This window comes from Protopterus annectens, chromosome 8.part1, assembly GCF_019279795.1.
Source record: "Protopterus annectens isolate FY-2018-M chromosome 8.part1, PAN1.0, whole genome shotgun sequence".
NCBI classification, from domain to species: domain Eukaryota; kingdom Metazoa; phylum Chordata; order Ceratodontiformes; family Protopteridae; genus Protopterus; species Protopterus annectens.
Genome location: NC_056742.1, coordinates 334,274,310 through 334,300,281, shown reverse-complemented (window position 1 = coordinate 334,300,281; position 25,972 = coordinate 334,274,310). Strand labels below are relative to the sequence as shown.

Genomic DNA, 25,972 nt, shown 5'->3' with positions numbered 1-25,972 from the left:
AACATGGAAAAGACTACTGAGCTCAGAAATGAGTCTTTGGGACTCCAGCCTTGTTAATCAGGGGTATACAGTTACTACAGGCATTTTCTGTTCTTATAGATTCATATTTTAAATGCAGAAAAAAGTATGGACAGGATAATATTGAGACTGAAACTTTTCTTTCTTTTTTTTTTTTATTGTGACATTTTTAATTTTAGAGAACTTGAGGCTAATTTCCTGTTTATAGTCATGAGTAAATTAACATTAAAAGCCTTTATGTTCATAAAATAAATTAATATTAAATGCATTACTGGCACCACATGTTATACAAGTTCAGCTTGTTTTGTAAGGTTGTGTTGTAATATGGTCCTACAAAGCTTGAGAACATGTGCATGTCATGCATTGTCCTAAATGGTAATGTAGCCAGCAACTTTTACGTTTCACTGACACTACTTTTGTGATATCTTTCATTTTTCATAATACTCTGTCTGGAGTATATTATAATTTTTATTTTTGTTCATTTTTTAGAATCATCTAATTGTCAAGGTCCCTCAATACCACAACCAGAATATAACATCTCCAGTGTCTGTTGGGATATTTGTAGTTACAAATGCTGGGCGATCACATGATATGCAGTCGTTCACATACACTCCAGAACCAGGTTTGTACTGACCTTTAATAAGAGATGATTTCCATTTTGGAAAGTTATTCTTTTATGCTTCATGCATCAAAAGGACTCTTGCAGTCTCCTCTTCACAAACTCTTCACCTCTTCACAGTCTCGTGACAAGATCCTTTTGATGCATTATTATACTGTTGTGTAATTATGCATGAAGTATGAGAGAACTAGTCATTTCAGTTTGAAAAATTATTACAGCCCTTTATCAAGTGGTGTATTTTAATTAGTGTGGTATCTGTCTGCCATAACCTTTGATATGTATTCATTACTGCCAGAACATCTCTGTAAGTAAAAGCAGAAGCAACATGTGTGGTGAATTGGTCCACAATGCTGACCAGACACTGTGCAGAGAAGAGTGCAGCAGTAGTGGACATCTAAGAAAAATTTGTGAACAGGCATGTACACAGTCTTGTAGGATTTAAGTACATTTCTGAAATAACAGAATGCCTATTGTAAACTTGCACAAGGTGATGTCATCATTTTGCTGTGGGGGGGGGGGGGGAGTGAAGGGAATGACAGAATTGTATACGAGTAGCAGCCAGCCTAGTAAGGTTCCATAAGATAACATTGTTTGAATTTTCTACCTTCCTAGTTATAATACAGTCCATTGTTGCCATAAAGAGGCTTTTTGATGCAGTTATTTGGCCAATGTGTCAGTCACTGAAATTGGGAGGTCTCTGTAATGTGAAGAAGCTCTGCTTTCACCACTACCCCATTGACTGCTCATATTTCTTAATTCATATTGTTATTTTACATGAAGAATTGTCTTGCAAATGTAGTGAATTTGGCTTTAGGCTGCTGGTTCTGACAACTTCCGATTAATCATCTTTGACTTGGAGAAATCTAGTGGATATCATCCATCTCCCTGCTACCACTAGAAGATGTTGTTTGAGGAGTAGTGCTAGTAGTCCTTTACTGTGTATCACAGTACCTTCTGTGTATCAGGCCAGTGAGATTCCTGACGTAGCTCAGGCTTATGCTGCTGCTGCTGTTACAGTTTCAGGGTATGAATTTGCAGAGGAGTGTACGCAGGTTGTGGTATTTATTGTAGATCTTTATTGTAGAACTAATCATTTTTAGTGTGTTGTTCCTTCAGATTGTTCAACTTTAAACATGCCTATGCTGCTGTTGTCTCGCAACATTCAGACTGGTAGCCAAAAACCTGTTTGAGAAAAGATTAAATGGCAGCTGTGGTTGGCCTGACATTTTTTGCCTGTATTCTATAAACTGAAGATATTTTCTTTATGAAGTCACTTTATTTGCCAGTGAAAGTTAATGTGCAAGCAGTCAGATGGAAATCTGTGTTGTACTGTTGTAAAGCTCATGTAAGTGTGTTAAAGTAACTTGAGGCAGGTATTGGTATTTCCCTTTAAATGAATTCCACAGGTATTACCCAGTCTTGTTTATTATTAGCTAAGGTATTTTCAAGAGGAGTTTGCATGTGTTTAAAGAAGTTTATTCTTTTTCTTAAGTAAAAGTTAGAAGTTATACTTCTCTAGAGAGAGATAATGTTGCATATTCTAATATGGGGTGCACTCGAGTTATTTCAGTGTTAACAGTTGTCATATTGCATCTGAGGAACTGAAGAGCAGAGGGACATATGTATTATTTAGGTGGTTGGAGGTGGTGGTGAAAAAGCAATATTGTTGCAGGTCATATTGAGATACTCTTTCAGGAGCATACTAAGAATCAATTCAGATAGTTAAGCCGAGACAAACTGCCTAATCAATTTCCTAGAAAGCATACATTAGTACTTTGTGTCGTATTGGTTGTAATAAATTATAGTAAGAATTACTGAATCATTTGGAAGAATCACAGCATGAGAGCCATGTAGAAGAATAAACAAACAAGATATATAATTCTGCTTGATTTTAAGAGGGGAAATATAACCTCATACTGAAAAAGGTAAAAATGTTGCAAAGTACAGTTTAGTAAGTGAACTTATTATGAATGTCTGGGGTAAGGGAAGGATGTAGTTCATGCCGTTGTTTGTGAAATGGTAAAAGGATGCCAGGGGGCAGCATTTCCTAACAAAAAAACAAAAGGAAAATAATTACTGCATGTTTTTCTGTTGTGGATGTATGTAATTGTTAGTCTTCCTTTTATGAAAATTTAACTGTTTTCTTATTTGAATAGTTTGCAAGGTGGTTCTTACAAACTGCAAGAAAGGGTGCAAGGGGATGTTGTGCGGTTAAGTGTATTACTTTAAGATGGTAATAAATTAGTAAAGATTAAGCATGCTAGATGTAAATGTGTAATGAACTTAAAAAATGAGCTTTGTTAAAAAGAAAAAAAAATGCTGTTGAGTTTGATGTCATGGAATGTTAATGGCCTTGTAGACGAGCAAAAACCGAATTAAGATGCTAATGTAGATGAAATAATTTAAGACATGAATTTTAATGTTACAGGAGAACATAAAGAATAAAAATGGTTTTAGAGAAAGATAATATGCTGACAGTGTGGGAGTAAGATGATAATATTTATAATGAAAGGCACTCCTATAAAGCAGTAGGACCGATAAAAGATGAACATGGAATTTGTGTTGATTAGGAGATACTGTTTCAGACACAAAAGAAAGAAAAGTGAACTAAAAAAATTTTAAGTGAAATAGGTTTTCACCAAGGGATATTGTTGGTGCCTAGATTACCAGAATATAGTGACAAGGGAAAATGTGAGAGACTGAAGAAAACTTCAGTTACTCCAAAAGAGGGAATCACAGGTAATTGCATGAGAAAATCTATGGCCTTACTGACACAGTAAGGAGGGAGACCCCAGTCAGACTTATTTTTTACTCGAAGTATGGCACATGGTTTACACTAGATAGACTCTCTATGACAAAGGGACATAAATATTTAGAATAAAAAAAATTCGACTCATCATAGGACATTGCCAGGCCATTTATCATGATGTGCTGAAATTAGTCCTTGGAGGGTAATAGTTAGGCCCAAACAGTGGTGATTTCCAATACAATGCTTAAGATTCAATTAAAAAAAGAGGAAAAATGTGATGTGTAAACATTCTTCTGGAAGGACTAGATGACCACGAATTAGCCCTAGAGAAAATGTTGGATGAGGCAAAAGCCGACTTTCAGAGAAATTTGTTCTTATGGAGTGGGAGTAATAGAAAGGCAGTAGAAAATTGAATTTGACAAGATTATCAGCAGTAAAAGACATGCAAAGTAAAGGACAAAATCTAAAAGGTAATGGACATCAGGAATTGAAATTATAAAGAAAATTGGATCAGTATTTATTATATTCAAAGGAGCGATATCAAGCAACATTGGAACTCGTGTACTTTGAGAGTGCACCAAAATTTCAAAAATAGCTAGCATAGAAACTGACTGCAAAAGGTAGATACAAATGTAACTAAATTAAAATACTGTAAAATAGGTAGGATACATAAGTAACCTGAATCATTAGCACAGTTAACTGACTTCTGCAAGGAAGGAGTTGCATGTGGCACAAAAAGAGACGGAAACTAGCCAAAGGAGATGGAAAGATTTCTGTATAAATTGCAGATCCCAAAAATAGAGGATAAAGAATTAAAACACCTGTAGCATGAGAGGAGATTGAGGAGCAAATAAGAAGTCTTGCAGCTGAAAAGTTACCAAGATCAAATAGGCTGCCAGTAGAGTTATGTTGAGAAAGTATTGATAGTATTTTCAAATATGGCATAGGTTATTTAAAAGAATATAGCAGGAGAAGATTCCAGAGTAATGAAAGACAGCAGTAGTAATGGTAATATTAAAAAAAGGAAAGGTCCATTTAGCATAGGCTGTCCCTCCTCTTTCTAAATCTGGATTACAAAATGTGTAAGTTTTCTTGTTAAAAGACCAGCAAAATGTTTGCCAAAAGTTATTAACCTAGATCGGTGTGGGTTTATACAAAATAGACGAGCCTTGATGAGAACGCATGATGCACCAAAAATTTGACAAAACAAGTAAACCATAATTATCTAGTCAGCTTGGCTGTTGAGAAGGCATTCATTTGGTACAGTGGAATTACTTATGGATTATATTGGAAAGAGATTAGGGTTCCCCAACAGTTTTTTTCTGCTGCAGGAGGTTTACAAAGATTCGTCAGCAGTAATTAAAATAAATGGTAAGATAACACCAAAAAGTAGCGTAGAAAGTGGTTCAAGGCAGGGATGCCACGTTTCCCCTTTGCTGTTTGCAATAACTAGAGCCACTGGTCAAAAAGTTAAGAGAATGAAGTTCAGGATTGTTCTTGGTATGACACACAGGAAAAATTAGCTCTGTTTGCAAATGATCTAATTATCTACTATACTAATTCTATTTAAGTTAAGAAAATTCAATGAAATATCAGGATACAAAGTGTATGAAGATAAATTGAAAGCTGTAAGCATAAGTTATTCTCTGACTTGTAAACTATTACAAGGAATATCCATATTGTATGGGACCATTATAGAATGGTATACTTGAGTCTGGATAGCAAAGAAGTCAAAAGACTCCCCTAAAGAAATGAGAGCATACAAGAAAAGATATTCGTCCAAGATAAAAAATGGAAAGCTATATGACAATGGCTTTTGATAAAAAAAAAATGTAGACTATAAATAGTCTTTCTTTCTCTCTAATGTTATATATAAGACAAGCATGGATTTACATCCTGTCGCTTAAAACAGAAATCCTGAAACTTACTTAGGAAGAAAAAGGCTGGCTGGGGAGAGAGGATTGAGCGACCATCATGAGTTCACCTGTCCAGAGGGGAGGAAGGCAACTGTGGCTTGCCATGTCAATGACAGTAAGATAGACAACTAGGCATTATATCTGTTGAACATGGGACTAGGGAGTTTGCACTGCTATTGTGCACATGCATATTAACATGTGGAAGGACACTTCGGATGGCTGCAATACACACAGGAGCTCTGAAAAACCTCTGACATGGGGGGGGGGGGGAGGTGCTCCACCACGGGAGGGTAGAACACCCTACAGGACCAGAAAGCTAGCATGTTCCCTACCACCCACCTCTTGATGTCATGGGAAACAAAAGGGCTTAATGGGCTTCCCGTGAAATGAACAAATGGACCAGAAGGCTCTTGCCTCACCTGAATGCTTGTCTAAGATGCAGTGGAATGAATGTGCTGATTGGGTGCATGTAGGAGAGCCATTGTGTTCTGCAAGCATTGCAAAAACAAAAACAGAAGAAAGGCCCAAGAGTGAATTGGTAAAAAACAGTATTGCCTCTTGAGCAAGGAGGGCTAGTATTACAACATCTATGGGGATTCCATGATGCCACACAGTTAAGACTAATTTATTTAATTCAAAACTATAATAAAAATCCCAAGTACAAAATGATGATTACACAAGAAAGTTGTAATGACATGTAGTCCAGAGGCATATTGTTTGTCCCCAGGACTTAAATTCAGAGCCAATTAAGATGTATTCAGGCTCTGTCTCTGCTTATACAAAAGTACGCTGCTTCACTAATAAAGCTCAGTGACAACCTTCGAAATTTGACATGTGCCTTATTATACTGACAAAAAAAATAAGCCTTTCATAGATACAACCTTACTCTTCTAAAGAACAGATGTTATTGTGTGAAAAATTAGATGTAATGAACCAGAATGAAATTATCTGAATTTATAGACAGATGCAAAGCAAGGCAAAAAGATTAAGACACAGGGAGCTACTTATCATTCTTGAAGAGTATGGTAAACAAATGCAAAAAGAAAAGAACATACAAAGACCAGATTTAATTAAAATAATAGAAACAAGAATACCTGATGCAAATAAGAAAGTGATATGTAGATTGTAGGGGACAATAGAAAGCTAATATATAACCAGATTCAGAGTTGGCAAATTCAAACTGGTAGGTTAATATCAGAACAACACTGGATAGAAATCTGCACATTTACTAGACTCCTAAGTCCAGGGAATTTAAAATACTTGCTTGGAAGTGCCTCCACAACATTTTATACAGCATAAAGACAACACAAAATGTTTCTAGGGATAAGCCAAACTTGTTAGCGATGTAGTCAGAACCAGAAAATGAATTGGTAATATGCATATTTTGGAGTTGTTTCAAAGTAGCTAAACTCTGAGATGATTCGCAACACTTTTTAGGGAAGCTTCTTATGCATGAATGGTAACTACCATTTAACCTGGGTAGGAGGAGCCCTTAAAACAAGGCACGTTAAACCAGTAGTAGCTTTGTTGTTTCCTAAAAAAAAGCAGCTCATAGATTTGTTGAATGACATGAAGGAATTTGAATTTCAAAGGTAGGATATAAAAGGAAATAAGCTACAGAGAAACAAGTGGAGGTGAGATCAGGTTGTCAAAGAAGCTAAGTAAAGAAATAAGACCAGAACACATTCAAGCCAGCAGAATAACTTTAAGGTGGGTTGAGTGACCATAAAAATATAAATAATAGCAGTATGACTAACCTTAAATTAGTCAGGAATCCAGCCACCGAGGAACTGAACGAGTGCACCTTACATGAGGACCGCAGAGTGTTTCTTGTGCAAAGAAAGTGGTTTGTTTGCAGCTACAGAAATATAACTGTTAGTGGAACTGTCGCTTAGCTTCACCCTCCTGGAATTCTTGAGCTTCAATGGAGTTTGATTGGGAAGCTGTGGATTTGAATGATTCCTTTCTGCAGCTGGAAGAAAACTGAGGGAGTAGTGAGCTGCAGTTCCTACATGTTGCTGTGGAAGATACCACAAAGGTGTTTAACTCTTAGTTGGTCGCAAAAGAGTAGGACTTCTAGCTAAAGGTAGTAATTATTTCTACACTGAAAAGAATTTCCCATTTTATTAGTTGTGTTCTTTACAATTGTTCATTATAATACCGAGGATATAGTTCCTTCTGTTACAGAGCTGATAATTTGTGGTATAAAAAGTGATGAAATAAGAGGCAGATGATTAACGGAAACAAAGATGACCATACCAAAAACTGTGGACATGTCCATCCATCCATTTTCCAATAACCTGCTTCATCATTTACAGGGTCACAGGGGTGTTGAAGCTTATCCAAGGAACAAATGAGCACAAGGCATTGAAGCTCATTCTGGACAGAACTTATGTCTGTTACATGCACACACATACACACACACACACACACACACACACACACACACACACACCTTCTGGTAGTTTGAAATGTTGCTAGTCAGTCTTATCTCATGTTCATGGGAGGTGGGAGTTAATGAAAGCATCAGGAGAAAACTCTCATGGATATGCTGACATATGTAGACTTCACAATGAAGGTAGCCCAGTTGATAATGATAGAACCTGTTACTGTAAAGTGGAAGTGCTACTCATTTTGCTGTTTAACAGAGTAATTAAAATGACTAGTACACATTTAAAAGAATCAACCGAGAAACTCTATGTGTAAAATGAGTTGAATAATATGGCAGAAGTTGTTGGAAGAGTAACAAGGAAAATAGAGCGCATGAACAGGAGGGACTCGAGATGGAGGCACTCGTTTGAATTAAGGGTTGCAGTACATGCGAGTGTAAGCATGACAAGAGGATCTGTAATTTCAATCAAGCTTAATCTGTTCTAGCAATGGGCATTTTTTCTGAAACGCTTACAAGCAAAACAGGTATGTTGAAAATGTGCATATTGTTGAACAGATCTGAAAAAGAACAGTACTAGCAGTTTTGGTACTGTAGAAGTCAAAAGACATGATTTTGTGATAAACACTTGGAAAATGCCTGAGGCAGATGCAGGACATGGAGCAATTCTCTCTCACTACTTGCTTGTTAATGCTTGGAGATTTGAGTTTGGTTCCAGAAACTTACACTCAATCCCTCAAAACCAAAAGCAGTGCTATTTGGAACCAACCAAAAAGTAGACAAATCGGCTATGTTCCTTAATATTAAATATGTTAACATTACCACCATAGAAACTACCACATCCTTCATATACCTTGGCATTTGGTTAGGCCAGTCTCTTAAAGTTCAACTACGCATTCAAAACACACGTAGAAAGATCAACACACTTCTTTTTGGGCGAACAAGCTGTCGCCTCTTCTAGTTAAGTTCAGTCGAGGCTGCCATAGGCAAAGGGATATTCTTATCTCAACTAAATATGGACAACCCCTTAAAGCTGCAGCCTCAAAGAAAAATGAAACCACCTTACAAAGCCATCTCCAATAAAATCTGCCAGCTCATTACTATCTTTCCCAATAATAAACATCACTGCCTAACTCTTGCTAAAGCTAAATGGCTCCCAGTACATTTGACAGCCAACCTCCTCTGAGATCACTAATTCACAAAGGCCTTTCTCATAAGACATCTTCCCCTCTCACTCATAAACTCTTCACCAAAACTCCCGCATAGAATCTCAAGGGTGTGTCAATTTCAATTCACCCTACTAACTCCATAAACTAAATTTTATCTCACTTGGTGTGCGTTCTCCATCCTAGTATTAAAGCTATGGGACTCCATTCCTTTGTCAATCGAAAACATCCAAAGGTACTTGGACTTCAGACAGCAACTCGGTGAACACCTCTTCAACCAAAGTGCAGCTGAACTCACTCAGGTCATTTTAGAACATGGTTAGGTGGATATTTACGGGGTAATCTTTTAGTACTTTAAGATTCTGTGCATCTGTTTTATGACTAGTTTATCTGGAGCTCCTCTAGTTTAATATGATTTTGCTTGGTAGACTGTCTTTTTCGCTACTTGGGCTTTCACTGTTAGGACTTAACATATTATGATTTTATCCAGAAGCATTTGTTGGTACAACAGTTTGTGTGCCATTTCCTAGGGCTCCAGAGAAAGCAGAGAGTAATGGCATGTGATGCACTTTCATTTATACCCTGACTTCATCTAGTGGCCATTGATCGCGACTACGTCACACACCACGCGCGCACACCCCATTGAGACATTTGAGTGCTGAAGAAGATTTAGTTTGATGTCTGAGGTCTGCTTTCCGGTAGTGTCACATCCATTTTTGCAATTTCTACAGTAGTGATCTTGTTTTCCACTTTCTACTTTTCTGCATAATAAACCTTCATAACTCCACTGTTCATTTGCTGAATTTCTCCAGGGAAATATTGGTGAGTTTAGGAGCTTTCTAGGAAGACTTACATTTTGGGCAGTTAGACAAGTAAAAGGTAAAGGTTCTCTGTCTGGACCAAGAAATGTCTCTCTTCTTCCCTGTCTGTGTATCTTAGTCTTCCTAGACCATCTCCACCATCCTTTTGACCTATTAGATGTTCTTCATTAATCACTGTTGCAGTATTCCTTACAATAGGGATATCCTGGCAAAAATAGCCAACATCTGGCAAACTTATGTCCTACATACGAGATGTGCAAGGTACATAAGTGACATATAAGTGGTACATCCTCAGAACTTCTTTGCAGCCAGTCCAAATAACATTGAATTTGATCCAAAAAAATCATTAGTTTCACATGAGCCAAGTCTAAGGCAGATAAGTACCCTGTTGGAGAGTCTTCCTTTTTATTTCACATTGTGGGTTTTATTGAAGGTACATGTCATCCAGAAAGGGGAAATGAATGTGGGAGGCATGAATGTGGGAGGCAGATTCTCCATAAGGATAGACATGAGAAGTGCCACTTTTGTTTTGGTGCAGACCACAACCACAAACAGTGTGCTGTTTGCCAAGCATTTTTGCCAAGACCCTGCACAGCTGTTTGCCTTCCCTTTCAGTATATCTAGAGAATCAGCAATTGAAGTTACTTGCTCAGGAGACCGCAGCTTCTGAATCTGCCCACCCACTTACAAAAAGAGAAGTAAAAAAAAGTTACTTATGAAGACTTCTTATGTCCAGCCTCTGTTGGATGACTCTTTAGTGTTACATGAAGAGCCTGAGAACTGTCTGGTTCCAAAGTCTGCTCCCTTCTTTGTGACCCATTAGAAATTGACCTTGAGCATACCATCTGCATGTCCTCTGAGGCTGAGCCGACATCCACTATGGACAAAAAAGAGGCATCATGACTGGTAGTTTCTGAAGGGCTGAGGTGGATTCTTTAGATCCTTGTCTGGGAAGAAAGACCTGATCTGAAGTTGTTTTTTATTTGGTCTTCAACCTATGGGACTCTGATCTGGCACGGATCTGACTCTGTCATGTACTCCAGCATTGGAGCCGAAATCCAAGCTCCTCCCCTATCCATAATGCCCCCGCTCTCCCTCCACCCACCAGATCTCGTTTGCCGCTTGTTTTGAATAGCACAGGTCGCTGTTTATCTAAGCTCCTCCAGGGTTTTTATAGTCACTGAATAAGTTTTTCTTGGGTTTTTTCTTCTCTCTAGCTGTCCTATCTTCCTACTTTTCTACCCCTACATTAGACCATTTTTTGGTTAAAAAAAGGGGGGATGAGAATTTCTTGCTATCCTTTCTTTCCTTTCTCTCTCCCTGTCTACCATTGTTCTTGTGTGTGTGTGTGTGCTTCTTGTCCCCATGGCCAACACTCTTAAACTGGAGTTCAAGAAGTGTACAGAGTGTCTGCACAAGATTCCTCCATCTGATGCCCGCACTCTGTGCATGGTGTGTTTGGTGGATGTTCATCGTGTTTCACTGTTGCAGTCATTACTCTTGGGTTATCCTGCTGGCAGGCTACCCGCAGTCGGCCTGAATTCCAAAGTCCTGGTCTGGCGTCGGCTGCTGTCGCCTCTTCCCTGACGTCAGTGTGCCAGGGGTATAAAAGATGCAGCAGACGCCATTTTCTTCAGTCTTTCTTGCCGAGCGGTGCCCAAAGCAAAAGCAGTTCACAAGTGACGGTCGGCCGACTCCTGAGATATTCAAATCCGAATTTCAGAACCGAAGTCTTCATTAAAGCTAAGTACCCCGTTGGGGAAACTTTTTTCTTGCTCCAGACTGATGTCAGAAAAAGTTAACAATTGTATTTCTTGTGGGAAGCAAATACCTCATAAGGATTTTCACTCCTACTGTATTCCTTGCCTAGGCCCTGATCACAACATTGCTAGCTGTCGGTTTTCTTCTAGATTTAACCAATGCACTATTAAGTGTCGGTTCGATTTTGCATTTCATTACTTTGGCCGAAGATTTAATTATATAATGCCGTCGGAACAGCCGATGACCGAAGTTTACAAAAAAACGCAAGGACAAGGAAAAGGATAGGCATCCGAGGTCCAAAACAGACGACGAGGCCTCTGTTAGGCCAGTCGCCGGTTCTCGGTGAGGTGCTTTCGCAGCCCCTGGCGCCCGCTATCTCAGAGCCACAGACAGCTTCCGACTCCCACGTGGAGCCGACTGGGCCTCTGGATACTCAAGGTATTGGACACTCTGAATTCATTCCCTCAGATGGGTCAGGAGCAGCTGAGCAGGCATCGGCTTCTGAGGGTGTCTTTAGACCTACACAGTTATATGTTAAACCATCTTCAGCTTCAAAGACAAAGACTAAAGCTGCTCTAAAGACAAAGAAACAAGTACAGCATTCTCCGACTAAAGCTTCCATGCCTAAAAAACAGATGCTTAAAATGGCCGAAGACCTAATTACTATGATCAGGGGTTCCCATCCCCCTCCTGATAAGAGGCCTAGGCAAGAGACAAAATATGATTCTTCTGATCAGGTTTCCATTTCCTCTGATTCCTCTTCTGAACAGGATTATTCTATTCCTCCCTATGCGGACTCTGATGCTGAAGAATCCATTCCTTCAGCCTCACCTCCTGAGGATTATTCTTTTGGAGAAACCCTGCATACCATGAGGGAGCATTTCCACTGGGAGAGCCAAGATTATTCTGAATCTAAGAAAAGGCTCAGAAACTTTCTGCTACTTCCTCAGCACAGGCCCCTTGCTATTCCACCTGTTCTAGACATTGTAGATGTATTTTCAGAGTCCGGACTGTCCCCTGACTCTTTACCTCCTGCACCTGCTAAGCCAGACAGATACTACAGAGTCCCAGATTCTCATAAATTTCTATATAAAAACCCCACTGCTGACCCAGAAACTATATCTCAGGGTCCCAAGGGGGTCAAAGCTTTCACTGCAAAAAACCCCGTCCCCTCTGATAGGGATTCTAGGGCACTGGACAGATGGGGGGAAAAAGTTTACACTTCTGCTACCCTGGCTGTAAGGGCTTTAAATTGTCAGTTTCATATGCTTAAGTATCAGCAATACTTAATGTTACTGCTTAAACAGAAAATGTTGACAAATTCTGAAGGTTCAGAGAACAAGGAAATGCAGGATTTATTGCATGCAGCTGAACAAGTAGGAAAGCATGCTTTGCAATGTGGTTATGATTCACTTGAGGCCTCTTGCAGGGCCGCTGTTACAGGTTCTGTTATTAGAAGGCATGCTTGGTTAAAGGAACAGAATCTGCTTGATCATGTTAAAGCAAAATTATTAGATGCCCCATTACAGCATGATACTTTGTTTGGTGCTAAAGCAGAAGAGGTGTTGAAGAAAATGGAGGATAAAGCGAAATCCATGCAGACAGTTAAGGATTTCTTACAGGTACATCCACCTAGATTTAGCAGGAACTGGCCTTCAAAAAATTGGTCATTTCCAGTGTCAGGCCACAAAGAGGCAGATACAGACATCCCATAGGCAGATCTCAGCCCCAAGGCTCATACAGGCCTAAGCAATGGGGTGCTCCTACCTCCAAAAGCGGAGAAGACAAATCACAACCTTACAGGAAACCGTCCCAATGACTTTCCTCTACCAGATCCAAGCACTTTTTTTTTGGCATCACCCTTAGGGGGAAAACTAGCACTTTTTTCATCAACTTGGCAAATGGTTACCAAAGACAAATGGGTCTTGAGCATAGTGTCCCAAGGCAATGGGTTTCATTTTCACACCCTACCAAGGGCAAAAGGTATGCCAGACCTGCCACACAGTGGGCAGAGGCACAAAAGCAAATTACAGCCCTCATGGACATGAGGGCCATACAACAATACCACAACAAGAGCAGGGGCAAGGATTTTACTCCAGATTTTTCTTAGTGCCCAGAAAGGACAAAACCTGGAGACCAATACTGGACCTGTCTATACTAAACACGTTTCTGGAGGTTCCAAAATTCAAGATGTTGACTCTACAGCAGCTACTCCCCATGGTGGGCAAGAAGGCTTGGCTCGTAACTTTGGACCTAAAAGAGGCATACCTGCATGTCCCAATCAGACAATCTTGCAGAAGATACCTCAGATTCATAGCTGGCTCAATGCACTACCAATTCTCTGCACTGCCCTTTGGCTTATCTACTGCGCCCAGGGTTTTCACAAAATGCCTGGCAGCAGTAATTGCATTTTGCAGACAAAGAGGAATTCAAATATATCCTTACTTGGACGACTGCCTTATTCAAGCAGAGAACAAAGACATTCTTCTAAAGCATCTGGCGTTTGTAAAAAGATTACTAATTTGCCTAGGGTACACAGTAAACGAAAAGAAATCAAAACTAGTGCCCTCTCAAGAGATAATATTCCTGGGTGCAAGCTTAAATACAACTGCCCAGATGGCTTATCTCACGCCAGACAAACAAAAGCAACTGACTTCTTACTTCAAAAAAATTGGCAGCAAAGACCCAGTTATCTGCAAGGAAAATCCTGCAGGCTTTGGGCTTCATGGCATCCTGCATTCTACTAATTCCATATGCCAGACTGCATATGAGGAAACGTCAATGGTATCTAAAAAGTGTTTGGACTCAGTATTGCCACAGCCTGGAGACAGTAATTACACTCATTCCCTGCTTACAACAGGAGTTTCGATGGTGGGCAGAGGCCTGTCACCACAACAAGGGTCTACCATTCTCTCTACCCACAGCCAGACAGACACTGACAAACGGATGCATCAGATTATGCCCATTCAGGGCACATGGCCTGCAAACCAGAAGCATCTTCACATCAGTCAAAAAGAGATGCTAGCTGTTCAGAATGCCCTGACAGCTTTCAAAGACCTACTTCATCCAGGACAGCTACTGATAAAGACAGATAATACTACAGTCATGTGGTACATAAGCAGGGGGGTACACATTCCTACCCCCTATGCATACAAGCAATGACCTTATGGGACACAGAATTGACTTATCAAGTTCACCTGCAAGCACAATTCCTGCCAGGAAAAACTTTTAGTTATGTACTCACCATAACTTCAGATGTTTGGGATCCATCTCGCCTACATTCTGAATGATGGGTTCGGAGCCGATCCCTCGGCTCCGACTCGGCACGCTTATGCCAAAGAGCGAAGTCTCTTATTGGCTGAGCTTACTATATCCCAGGATGCACCACTACCAGTCCCCCAGATCTAGTTTGTCCGCATACATGCACACACGCATACCCTGCTTATATAACATCGTCAGATGAAACAAGATAAAACAGTTGAACTCAAAACCGTTCAATCTCTTCTGATCTGCAAGGCAGGGGGAAGGAGGGTGGGTATCAGGAATGTAGGCGAGATGGATCCCAAACATCTGAAGTTATGGTGAGTACATAACTAAAAGATGTTATGTGATCCTATCTCGCCTACATTCTGAATGATGGGACAGCGTCCTAGCACCTGAATCCTGGGTGGCTCACTGGAAAACACTCCTGAGTACCGTGGAACCAAATGATGCTCGTCCTTTAGATGCCACATCCAATTTGTAGTGGGAAATGAAAGTGTGCGGGTTGGACCAAGTAGCCGCAGCACAAATTTCCGATATAGCGAGCTTGGAATGAAAGGCTATAGAAGTAGCCATAGCTCTGGTAGAATGAGCTTTGATAGATGATGTAAGATGTTTATTCGAAGAAGAATAGGCCTGAGTTATGCAATCTCTGATCCATTTTGAGATTGTAGCTTTTGTGATGGTTTGGCCCAATTTATTATCTGAGAAGGACACAAACAACTGGTCTGACTTACGAAGTTGCTGAGTCCTGTCTAAATAGAAGCGTAATTGCCTGTGAACATCCAATTTATGGAGAGTGTATTCTGCTTCATTAGAGAATTTTGGAAAGAAAACTGGTAGTTCTAGAGATTGTTGACAGAAACTAGAACAGACCTTTGGGACAAAGGATGGATTAGGCCTAAGTGATACTCTATCCTTGTGGAAAATCAAGTACGGTGGTTTAATAGACAGGGCTTGAAGCTCTGAGACTCTTCTTGCAGAAGTAATAGCCACTAAGAATGCCGTTTTCCAAGACAGATATTTTAATTCGCATGTAGCAGCCGGTTCAAAAGGGGGAGATGTTAATGCGCGAAGCACCAAATCAAGATCCCACGGAGGTGCAGGATGAAAAACTGGTGGTCTTAACAGACTCGCACCTTTAATGAACGTTTTGCATAGTCTGCTGCTCATCAAAGGAGGATCCGTGGATTCATGGAATTTAGAGATAGCAGCTAGTTGGACTTTAATAGTTGATACAGAAGATCCCTGATTAAACAGGGATGTTAAGAATTTCAAAACCTCTGGGACAGGAGCAGTGATAGGGTCTAAGCCCTTGAGTTGAGCCCAGATAGCAAACCTCTTCCACTTACTGAGGTACAATTTGTTAGTGGTGGGTTTGTGGGCAGAAGATAAAATGTGAACAACTTCCGGGTCTAGTGTGTGACTTCTAACTAAGGTTGGAAGTGGAGGAGCCAAGCTGTCAATTTCAGAGATTGAAGGGACTGATGCCAATGTCCCGACTGATGGATTAGCAAATCCGGGATCAGGTCTAAGGTCCACGGATCGTCCACTGCATGCTTTTTCAGGTAAGGAAACCATATCTGACGAGGCCAGTATGGGGCAATCAGAATCATTGAAGACCCCAGTTGAGAAGCTTTTTGAATAACTTTGGGAAGGAGTGGAATTGGAGGAAAGGCATAAAGTAGCCCTGTTGGCCAAGGTTGTGCTAGAGCATCCATGGCTGGTACTTCCTGATGTGGAATCAAGGAGAAGAACCTTTGGCACTTGGTGTTTTGTGGAGTTGCAAATAGGTCGCAGCACGGCGTCCCCCATCTCTTGAAAACCTGGGCTGCTACTGTGCGGTTTAGAGACCATTCGTGAGGAGAGAGAATTGTCCTGCTTAATTTGTCCGCCAATACATTTGACTTTCCCGGGATGTGGGTCGCTACCAAGAAGCGGTTGGTAGCTACAGCCCATTCCCACACTCTCATGGCCTCTCTGCAAAGGGGATACGATCTGGTCCCTCCTTGTTTGTTCAGATACCAAACCACCGACATGTTGTCTGTGTGGATGGCGATGATGCCTTGAGGAAGAAACTTGTGTAAGGCCTGTAGGGAAAGAAGTACAGCCCTCATCTCCAACACATTGATGTGGAGAAGAGCTTCGTCCGGAAGCCAGGAGCCCTGAACTAGCCTGCCCAGACAATGCCCCCCCCACCCTATCTGGGAGGCATCTGTCGTCAGGGTAACCACTGGAGGGGGGAGAACAAAGGGTTTTCCCTGATCCAAGTTGGATGTCTGAAGCCACCAGCGAAGGTCCCTTTTGCATATTTCCGTAATGATGATGTGATGATTGAGGGGAAGATCCTGAAAGGACCATTGAGTTGACAAGAGCCACTGAAGAATCCTCATGTGTAATCTTGCTAGAGGAACTAAAAGAACCGTGGCAGACATTGAGCCTAAAACCTGTAGGACCATCCTGGCTGGGGCTTTGGATCTCGAGATCAGAGCTTGAACTTGGCCCTGTAACGTTCGGATCCTTTCGGCAGGAAGAAAGACGCATCAATCTTGAGTCTATCTCTGCTCCTATAAACTTTATGCGTTGAGAGGGCAGCAAGACGGACTTTGACCAATTGAATGTAATCCCTAGGGAAACACCCAGGGAGATGGTGGCTTTGAGGTTGTCCATTAGTAGATGCCTGGTGGTGGCAGTCAGGAGCCAGTCGTCGAGATAGGGAAACACTTGGAATCCAAGACTTCTCAGGTGAGCCGTCACTACTGCCAAACACTTGGTGAACACCCTGGGGGCTGTGGTGAGACCAAAGGGCAGAGCACAAAATTGGTAATGACTGACTCCCAGGCTGAAGCGCAGATACCTTCTGGACGCCTGATGTATCGGTATGTGATAATAGGCGTCCTTGAGGTCTATGGAGCACATCCAAACATCCTTCTCCAACAACGGGAGAATGGATTGTAACGTGACCATTCGAATTTGGATTTCGTGACGGATTGGTTCAGTCTGCTGAGATCCAATATTGGTCTCAGGTCCCCTGTCTTTTGGCACTAAAAGAACCTGGAGTAATTTCCTGATCCGATCTGGTCTGTGGGGACCGGTTGGATGACTCCTTTTTCTAGCAGCTTTAAAGCTTCTGCGGCTGCTATTTCCCTTTGACTGGGTGGTGGGTCCGGGATTCTCTTGGACGGTGGGGGTGAGTATTTGAATGGGATGGTGTAACCTCCGGCAATGATCCGAAGCACCCATCTGTCCTGAGTGATTGACTCCCAGGCTTTTAGGTGCTTGGCAAGCGACACCCGACTGGCTCCGGAGCAGCACAGCCGGGCAATCCCTCATGTCGTGTGGGAGGCTGAAGAGCCACGAAAGGACTCGCAGTCTCCAGAATTGCGGGGCCCTCTGCCGCCTCTGGGACGGCGTCTCCCTGAAAAATTTCCCCGCCCTCTGCCTCTGGACGGGGAATCTTCCTGCTGTTGGGAGCAAAACTTGCGAGATTTTCGGAACCACATTTTCCCCCCTTTGTCCTTGGGGTAAGGCCGAAGGGAGTGGAATAACGGGCACCTACGGCAGATAACGTTTTTCCCTCTTGCTCACAGCGGGTAAGGGTGTCTTTCACCTTGGGTCCAAACAATGAGGACCCATCAAAGGGAGCGTCGGCGAAGGAAGACTTGAAGGCCTCCGCAAACTGACACAAGCGGAGCCAGGCTTGTCTCCGTAGAGCCACGCCTGTGCCTGCCGCTCTACCCGCCTCGGCCGCATAGGAAATGAGCCTCATGGATGAGTTAGAAATTGACGTAAGGATAGCCAACTGAGAGCTAACCGACTGGGCTAGCTGCTCAGGTAGGTTACCCGAGAGGGAATCTGACAACTCCTTGACCAGATCCCTCTGAAGCCTGGTAAAATGTGCCAAATAATTCAGAGACCTTAAGGTAAAGGCCGCTGAAGTCAGGGTGCGCTTCCCGTACCTATCCATACTCCTAGACTCCTTATTAGGAGGATGGACGGACGTTGAAGCCTCTGCCACGTCCTGTTGTGTAGCAGATGCCACCACCATGGCATCTACAGCCACGCCTTTAGTAAGGAACTCCTTCTCGGGGGGAGCAGATAAAAATTTATTTGGACGAGAAGGGACTGGTTCCACGGTATCTGGGTGTTCCCACGCCCTTCGACAAACTAAATCCAGAAGCTCGTCGAAGGGCGGAGACACCCAGGAGGCGGAGGGCTGAGCCCCAAAGGCCTTGAGGAGCACTGACTCGTCAGCAGAGGGGGGTTTGGATATCCAGCCGCCTCGTTGTTTGAGGATCTCTAAGATGTCTGCGAATGAGACATCATCCGAGGACGACTTCGGGGACCCCTCTGCATCATCCATATCAGTGTCTGATGTAATAGACTCGGGGGAGTCCACGTGCTTCCTCTTGCACGATCTCTTCCTTGGGGGTTCCTCTGAAGACAACTCCGAAGAACCCTCAGGAGGAGGGGAACCCCCACTGGGGGTAACCTCAGGCCTAGGGGCTCCGCTGGCTACGGACAGGGGGACTGCCAAAGACCCAGTCTCCACGCCCAGGGAAGGTGCCGGTAAAGCCGGAGAAATGGCGAAGAGGACTTGGCCAAGGCACTCCTCATGGCCCTGAAAGCCGGACCCCAGAATCCTGGGAGTGTCCGGTCTCCGAGCCGTGATAGCCGACGGAAGTCCCGCAGCGAGCACCGAGAGGGAGGCTCGGAACCGAAAGCATAGGTCCCAAACATCACCCTCGGGTCCAGCCGAAGAAGTCCAGCGTACCAAACGCCGACCCGACGTGCCGGGTTGGAGTAAGGGACGGAGGCGACCCTGAGATCTCCACCCCCTCCAACAGCACCTGCTCCGGCGGAGCGAAGCAGTCGGAGGAGGAATGGCAATGGGGTGGGCCATGGTCATCGGCTCCGAAGCCAACTGGGTCGGAACCGAAACAAATTTTGGAAGACTGGGGACTGGAACAGTCTTTGGAGCACCCTGTCTATATCAGAATCCGACATTCTCAAGACCGAGAGGAAACAGAACGGGTTCGAGAAGGCCTCTCCATCGGCCCCAAAGGGCTAGGGGACCCGGCTCGAGGCGACTCGATGAGTATCGGCGCCGAGGGAATACTCACACCAGATTCCATCGGTGCCGAGGTAGACTTCGGCGCCGAGGAGGAAGTGTCTGAGCGGGCGACCCTTGTCGGCTCCGAGCAGCGGAGCCGGAAGGTGACCCGCCTCTCGATGCCCCAGCCATCGGCTCCGAAGCCAGAGGAGTCGATACTGGTGGCATCGAGGCAGACCGTTCGACCTCGGCTCCGAAGTCTTTGGAGCCGAAGGAGAGGCCTGCCTAGGTCTCTTGGCAGTCGGATCCAACGGACTGGTCGGAACCGAAGCCCTTTCTTTTGGCGGAGCGGAGAGGATGCCAAGGCTTCTTCAAAGAGGGTTTAATTAACCCCTTAAGAATCAATTTATTTTTCCTCTCCTGGAGGACCCTTGAGGAAAAAGCGTGACATACGCTGCATGACTCCTGCAAGTGCTTTGCCCCTAGACAATATACACAGAGCGAATGATCGTCAGTAATAGACATCTTAAAACCACATTTGAACATTTTTAAAGCCCGAAGGCCTAGGGGTTTGAGACATGATGTTAAACAATTCTTTGACAGGAAATTAAACAACTATAGATTTGCTTGTGATAAATCTAAGCTTACAGTTATAGTTTAACACAAACACTAGCTGTAAATGACAGGGAACTCTAAACTACTATAGACTTGAGACCCTGAAAAGTTTTCAAAGGTTGACCGTCCGGAAGGCCCTGGATGTAAGGGGCGAAAACAAACTCAACCCAATCACACACAACAATTTTCACAATCCAAACGTACACAAAGAAGCGATAGCCGTTAAAACAGCTTTTGTGACCAAAAACAGCAAAAAACTGACAGAAAAGTAGTTAATAAAAGCTACTCAGCCCAGCCAGCTCGAGACCACGTCTTCGCAGGGAAGCGGCAAACGAGATCTGGGGGACTGGTAGTGGTGCATCCTGGGATATAGTAAGCTCAGCCAATAAGAGACTTCGCTCTTTGGCATAAGCGTGCAGTCGAGCCGAGGGATCGGCTCCGAACCCATCATTCAGAATGTAGGCGAGATAGGATCACATAACATCAAATACTCTGGCAAACGAACTAAGCAGAAACCTCATGGATCCCCACGAGTGGAAGCTGGATCCACAAGTCTTCAGCATGATAACAAGGAAATGGGGATGCCCAGACATAGATCTATTTGCCTCCCCTCACAACTGCCAGTTACAGAGATTTTGCACAAGAATTCATCACAAACAAGCATGGAAAGTGGACGACCTATCCTTCAGCTGGAAAAAACTAACAGTATATGCCTTTCCTCCACTGCCGTTCCTTCCCAGGGTACTCCTAAAGGTCAGACAAGAGAAGCCAAAAATGATACTGATTGCACCAGACTGGCCATGTCAGCGCTGGTACCCAATCCTGAGCTTGTCTCAAGGTCCAGCATGGATATTGCCTCAAACTTCTCACTTGCTGACCCAACAAAACAGTCAGATCCTGCACAGCCAACTTAGGACCTTAAATCTGGCAGCATGGCGGATAATGTAGCCATTCAGAACACTCCTCTTTCAAAAGCTGTTATGGATGTTATCTTGGAGACCAGGAGGCCAAGTACCAGAAAATCTTATGCAGAAAAATGGAAGAAATTCTGTTCTTGGAACAAGGCATTGACACGTATGTACCAAATATCCCTCAGATTTTGCAATACCTAACTGAGATGCTGGACAAATGCCTTTCCTTTTCATCAATTAAGATTCATGCTTCTGCCATTTCAGCCCATTACAATATGGAACCACCCATCTTTTCTCATCCTTTAATAAGGCAGTACCTCAGAGGGGCCAAAAACATCAGGCCTCCAAGGAGAGCACCAATTCCAGCATGGTACCTCAATTATGTCTTGGAAAAACTCACACTGCCTCCTTCTGGGCCAGCCTCATCAGCGGATATAAAATTTGTATCCTGGAAAACAGCTCTGCTCCTAGCAATAACCTCTGCAAGACAAGTATCGGAGTTGCAAGCACTCATGGCTGTGGAACCTTTTATCATTTTTCATCCAGACAGGATTTCTCTGAGGACAAGCCCAACATTTATGCATAAGGTGGTGTCCAGTGTGGCCCTCAACCAAACCATTCACTTGCCTACCTTTTATCCAAACCCGAAGAACAAGGGTGAGAAAATTCTGCATTCTTTGGACATGCATAGACAGCTGCGCTTCTACTTGGACAGAACTAAAGCTTTCAGAAAGACTGAGCAACTTTTAGTGTCATATGCTACAGGATCACAAGGAAAGGCTATCTCAAAACAGACTATTTCTAAATGGATAGGCCATTGCATCCGTTTCTGCTATTCTCAGCATGGCAAATCACTGCCTAAGGGCATTAGGCCTCATTCTACCAGAGCAGCAGCCACTTCAGCAGCCTTCCTCAGAGGAGTACCAACCAAAGACATTTTAGAGGCTGCAACTTGGAGTTCAGTGCACACTTTTACAAAGCACTACCACTTACCTCTTTACTCTAAATCCAGAGCAGGCTTTGCCACTGCAGTTCTGCAGGGCCTCATAGCCTCTCCTAATTTTTTTTAGCCCAGCCACCCATCCTTAGCTTTGGGATTCAACCCAAGAGTAATGACTGCAACAGTGAAACACTATGAACATAGTACAGTTGTGTACCTACCATAAATGTAGATGTTCGAGTGTATTCACTGTTGCAGTCCAGGTTACCCACCCACCATCCCCCTTTTCTTTGCTGGGACTTATCTGCACTTATCTATCCTATACAACCTATGTGGTGTATTTGCTTGTAGATGAAGGAAATGTTATTTTTGTGCATGCATACTTATTGGCATAATTTTCAGCCTTCCATTTTGGGGACACCTGACATCTGGGGCAAGAAAAACTGAAGAAAATGGCGTTGGCTGCATCTTTTATACCCCTGGCGCACTGATGTCCGGGAAGAGGCAACAGCAGCCGACGCCAGACCAGGACTTTGGAATTCAGGCCGACTGCGGGTAGCCTGCCAGCAGAATAACCCAAGAGTAATGACTGCAACAGTGAATACACTCGAACATCTACATTTATGGTAGGTGCACAACTGTACATTCCCCACCTTGATTCCTCCTGCTCAGTTTGTGTGGGCTTCAACCTCTGGACACTTATGGACAGGAGGACCAAGCTCATCTTAAAGGGCCTATTAGCTCCTACCTCGTAAGCCTGTACTTCTATTCCCCCTGCTTCTGGGACTCACATTCACACCAGGAAGCCTGGGGATGGAGAGCAGGTCAGGCATAAGCAGCAGGATCGACTGAGGAAGAGGTCTCCTGACCAGTCTTCCTCTGCTGAACCTCCCGCCAAGTCTAGACCTGAACTGGCCCAAGGTTCTCCTCAGCTTCGGTCGCCCTGTTTCTCCCTGGAGCTTGAGAGTTCCCAAGCTAGGTCTATTGCCTCTGCCTCCCCTCGGCGCCATTCCAGGCCAGGGTCAGTGGCTTCCTCTGTCTTGTCCACTTGGAGCCTGTCTGAAGCCAAGGTGGCTAGGATGATGAAGTTTCTTTGGGCCTAGATTCAATTTGGAGTCTTACATGCCCCATCCTCCTCTGGTGTAGTGAACTTTGGCTCCAACTCCCTCTTCAGTGCCAGGGGCAGTGGTCTGGGAGGCTCCAATGCAGACAGTTTCGGCTCCTGCTGCGCTGCCTTCTGGGGTCCACTCGCATTCAGCTTTAGAGGTGGTGGAGAGGGTCTTCTCAGCTCCTTTGAGAGCCTTGACACTTTCTTCCTCAGATTCTGCCCTGGTTCCTTCTTTTTCTGGGCTAGTCTTCCATCCTGCTCCCTCAGGGGACAGCCTGTTGTCAGACCACCCCAGGAGGTTCCTCTTTCGGAATTCCCTGAAGCTTCCAAGTCCTCCCCATAGCTTCCCTCCTAGGAGGTGCCTCGGAAGCATACGTGCAAGAGGAGGCACTTAGATTCCCCACCAGAATCTCTCTTCGGAAGATACAGATTTGGATGAGGGTGAGAGTTCCCCACTATCACCCCCGACTATCTCTCTTGGGGACATCATGGAGATTCTGCACCAGAGAGGTGGGTGGTCTTCCCTCAAACCCATCTCCAATGAGTCTGTATTCCTGGGGGCGTTTGGCACAGGGCCTTCTACATCTTGGGTGTCCCCCCTGCAGATCCTTTGGTGGATCTGATCTCTAGTAGGACATAGGACATGGAAGGAACCAGACATGGGTAAGCCCATTCTCAAGCGCCTGGACACGTTTCTTAGTGCTCCTTTGGACAGGCCCCATTGGTCCAAGGGTACCCCAGTCAATGCCATGGTGGTTGAGGCGGCCACCAAGAAGGAGCTGGCCCAGGAGAGCTCCTCGGTCCATCTTCCAGACAGGGAGTCTAGGGTGATGGGCTGTGGGCATATGCTTCAGCCACCATTGCTGTCTGTGCACTGAACTGTTTGTCCCACGTCACCAGACTGCAGAGGGACCTGGTTAAGGAAGTCTCTGAGTCTGCCCCAGGATCCATGTTGGCGAGAAGAAGGTTTTCTCTTCCCATCTGGCCACCCTAAGTGCCATTTCACATAAATCCATGAAGTTTCTTTCTCATGCGACTGAGGGTGCCTCTAGGGTGGCTGATACGGGCATTGCCATTAGGTGGCATGCCTAGCTCTGGCTTTGTCCTTTTTTGGAACCCTTCAAGGCATCATTCACAAATGCTATGAGGGTTGGTGCTGTTCTGCAGCAAACTCAATCTGAGGGGAGGATGGAGAATGGGGTATTATGGGTAGAGGAGGAGCTTGGATTTCAATATACAGCCGAGTCAAATCCGTACCAGATTCAAGTCCCATAGGTTGAAGACAAATGAAAAGCAACAAGTCAAATGGAATGTTATGGTAAGTACATAACTTCTTTTTTCTGTTATAGAGGTGAAACAGGATTCAAAACCTGTGCCTGAGGTTCTTATAAACAAGAAGCAGAAGCATGGGACTGCTGTGGCTAAAGACTTGATCTAAGATCTTTTCAGAGCCCTTATGACTTTTAAAACAGTTATAGGGTTTGGCAGTATATTCTTCTGTTGGTGATCTCTCCTCCTTCCACTTCTCTAAAAGTCCTAGGGATTCTTATCCTTCTGATGAGGAATTGGATTTTGGGAAGGAATCTTTGGCTTATTTTTCCCAGATTCGCTATCCTCTAACTTTAGGGTTGGTTAGAGAGTTTACTTTCTCCCGAGTCTCCAATTGAAGAGCTTACTTTTAGGGACACTATTATAAAAATGGAGCATTTTTATTGAGAAAGTTCCCCGATGTCCGACTTCCAGAAGAGATGATGTGATCTCTTACAGATGGATTGTTCCAGACCTCCTGCAGTTCCTCCTGTTTTGAAAGCTTTTCTACACACACATGTCAGTTCCTCATGAGCAAAATCCTGTACCACTTCCTTGATGGCTGTAGGTCCCCCTCTATGACCCAGGAAGCCCATAACACATTTAACTTGCCATCCGACCTATTACCATACTCCTGGGCAACTTCATATATGATTCCAAACATATAGATAAAAAATAAAAGTGTGGATTTTGTAAATGCAAACTCCCTGGACCAGATTATGAGTTTGCCGACTAGGGGAGCTAACATGCTGGATCTGGTCCTCACTAATATATGCTGCACCCCCCCCCCCCTTGTAATGTCCTGCCTGGTAAGGCCAGACCTCAAAATGGTAAAAATAAAACTTGTAACCCCAGATAAACCTGGAATGCACAGGAACTACTCAAGGCTAAATTCCTGTTACGTGATAACCTGGCAAAATGTCAAGCCTTCCTAAACCCTAAGAACAGTTCCTACATGGAACTGTTTACAGAAACCCTATACAAACATGTTAATATCTGCGTAGAGGCAGCTGCACCCACCAGGAGTAAGTATAGAACTAACTAAAAAAAAAAAAAAAAAAAAAGCCACCCTGATGGAAACACAGTTACCAGCAAGCCCTCTCCAATATGACGTCAGTAGACTGTATAATATTATGAAGGAACCATGGGAAAACTTAGGAGGTTTAGCACCCAACAGGATAAAAGTACTCTCATCATACTAAAACAACTCTGTGGACAAATAGTCTACCAAAGCCAAATTTGAGGTAAAGTTAGCCTCCCAGGCCAAGGACAACCACAAGGCATTCTTTAGCTATGCCCTCAAGCTCAAAGGCAATAAACAATTGTTTACAGAGGTC

The 25,972-nt window shown here is 43.6% G+C and overlaps 1 protein-coding gene across 4 annotated transcripts in view; it reads left to right on the top strand.

Moving 5' to 3' along the window:
* The window catches only part of NFAT5 (nuclear factor of activated T cells 5), a 1,437,387-nt gene that overhangs the window by 1,083,218 nt on the left and 328,197 nt on the right, over nt 1-25,972 (top strand). For all 4 annotated transcript variants that reach the window (XM_044081909.1, XM_044081907.1, XM_044081910.1 and 1 more), the window contains one exon: nt 508-640. In XM_044081909.1, coding sequence (XP_043937844.1) covers nt 508-640 — 133 coding nt within the window. The remainder of the gene's footprint in view (nt 1-507; nt 641-25,972) is intronic.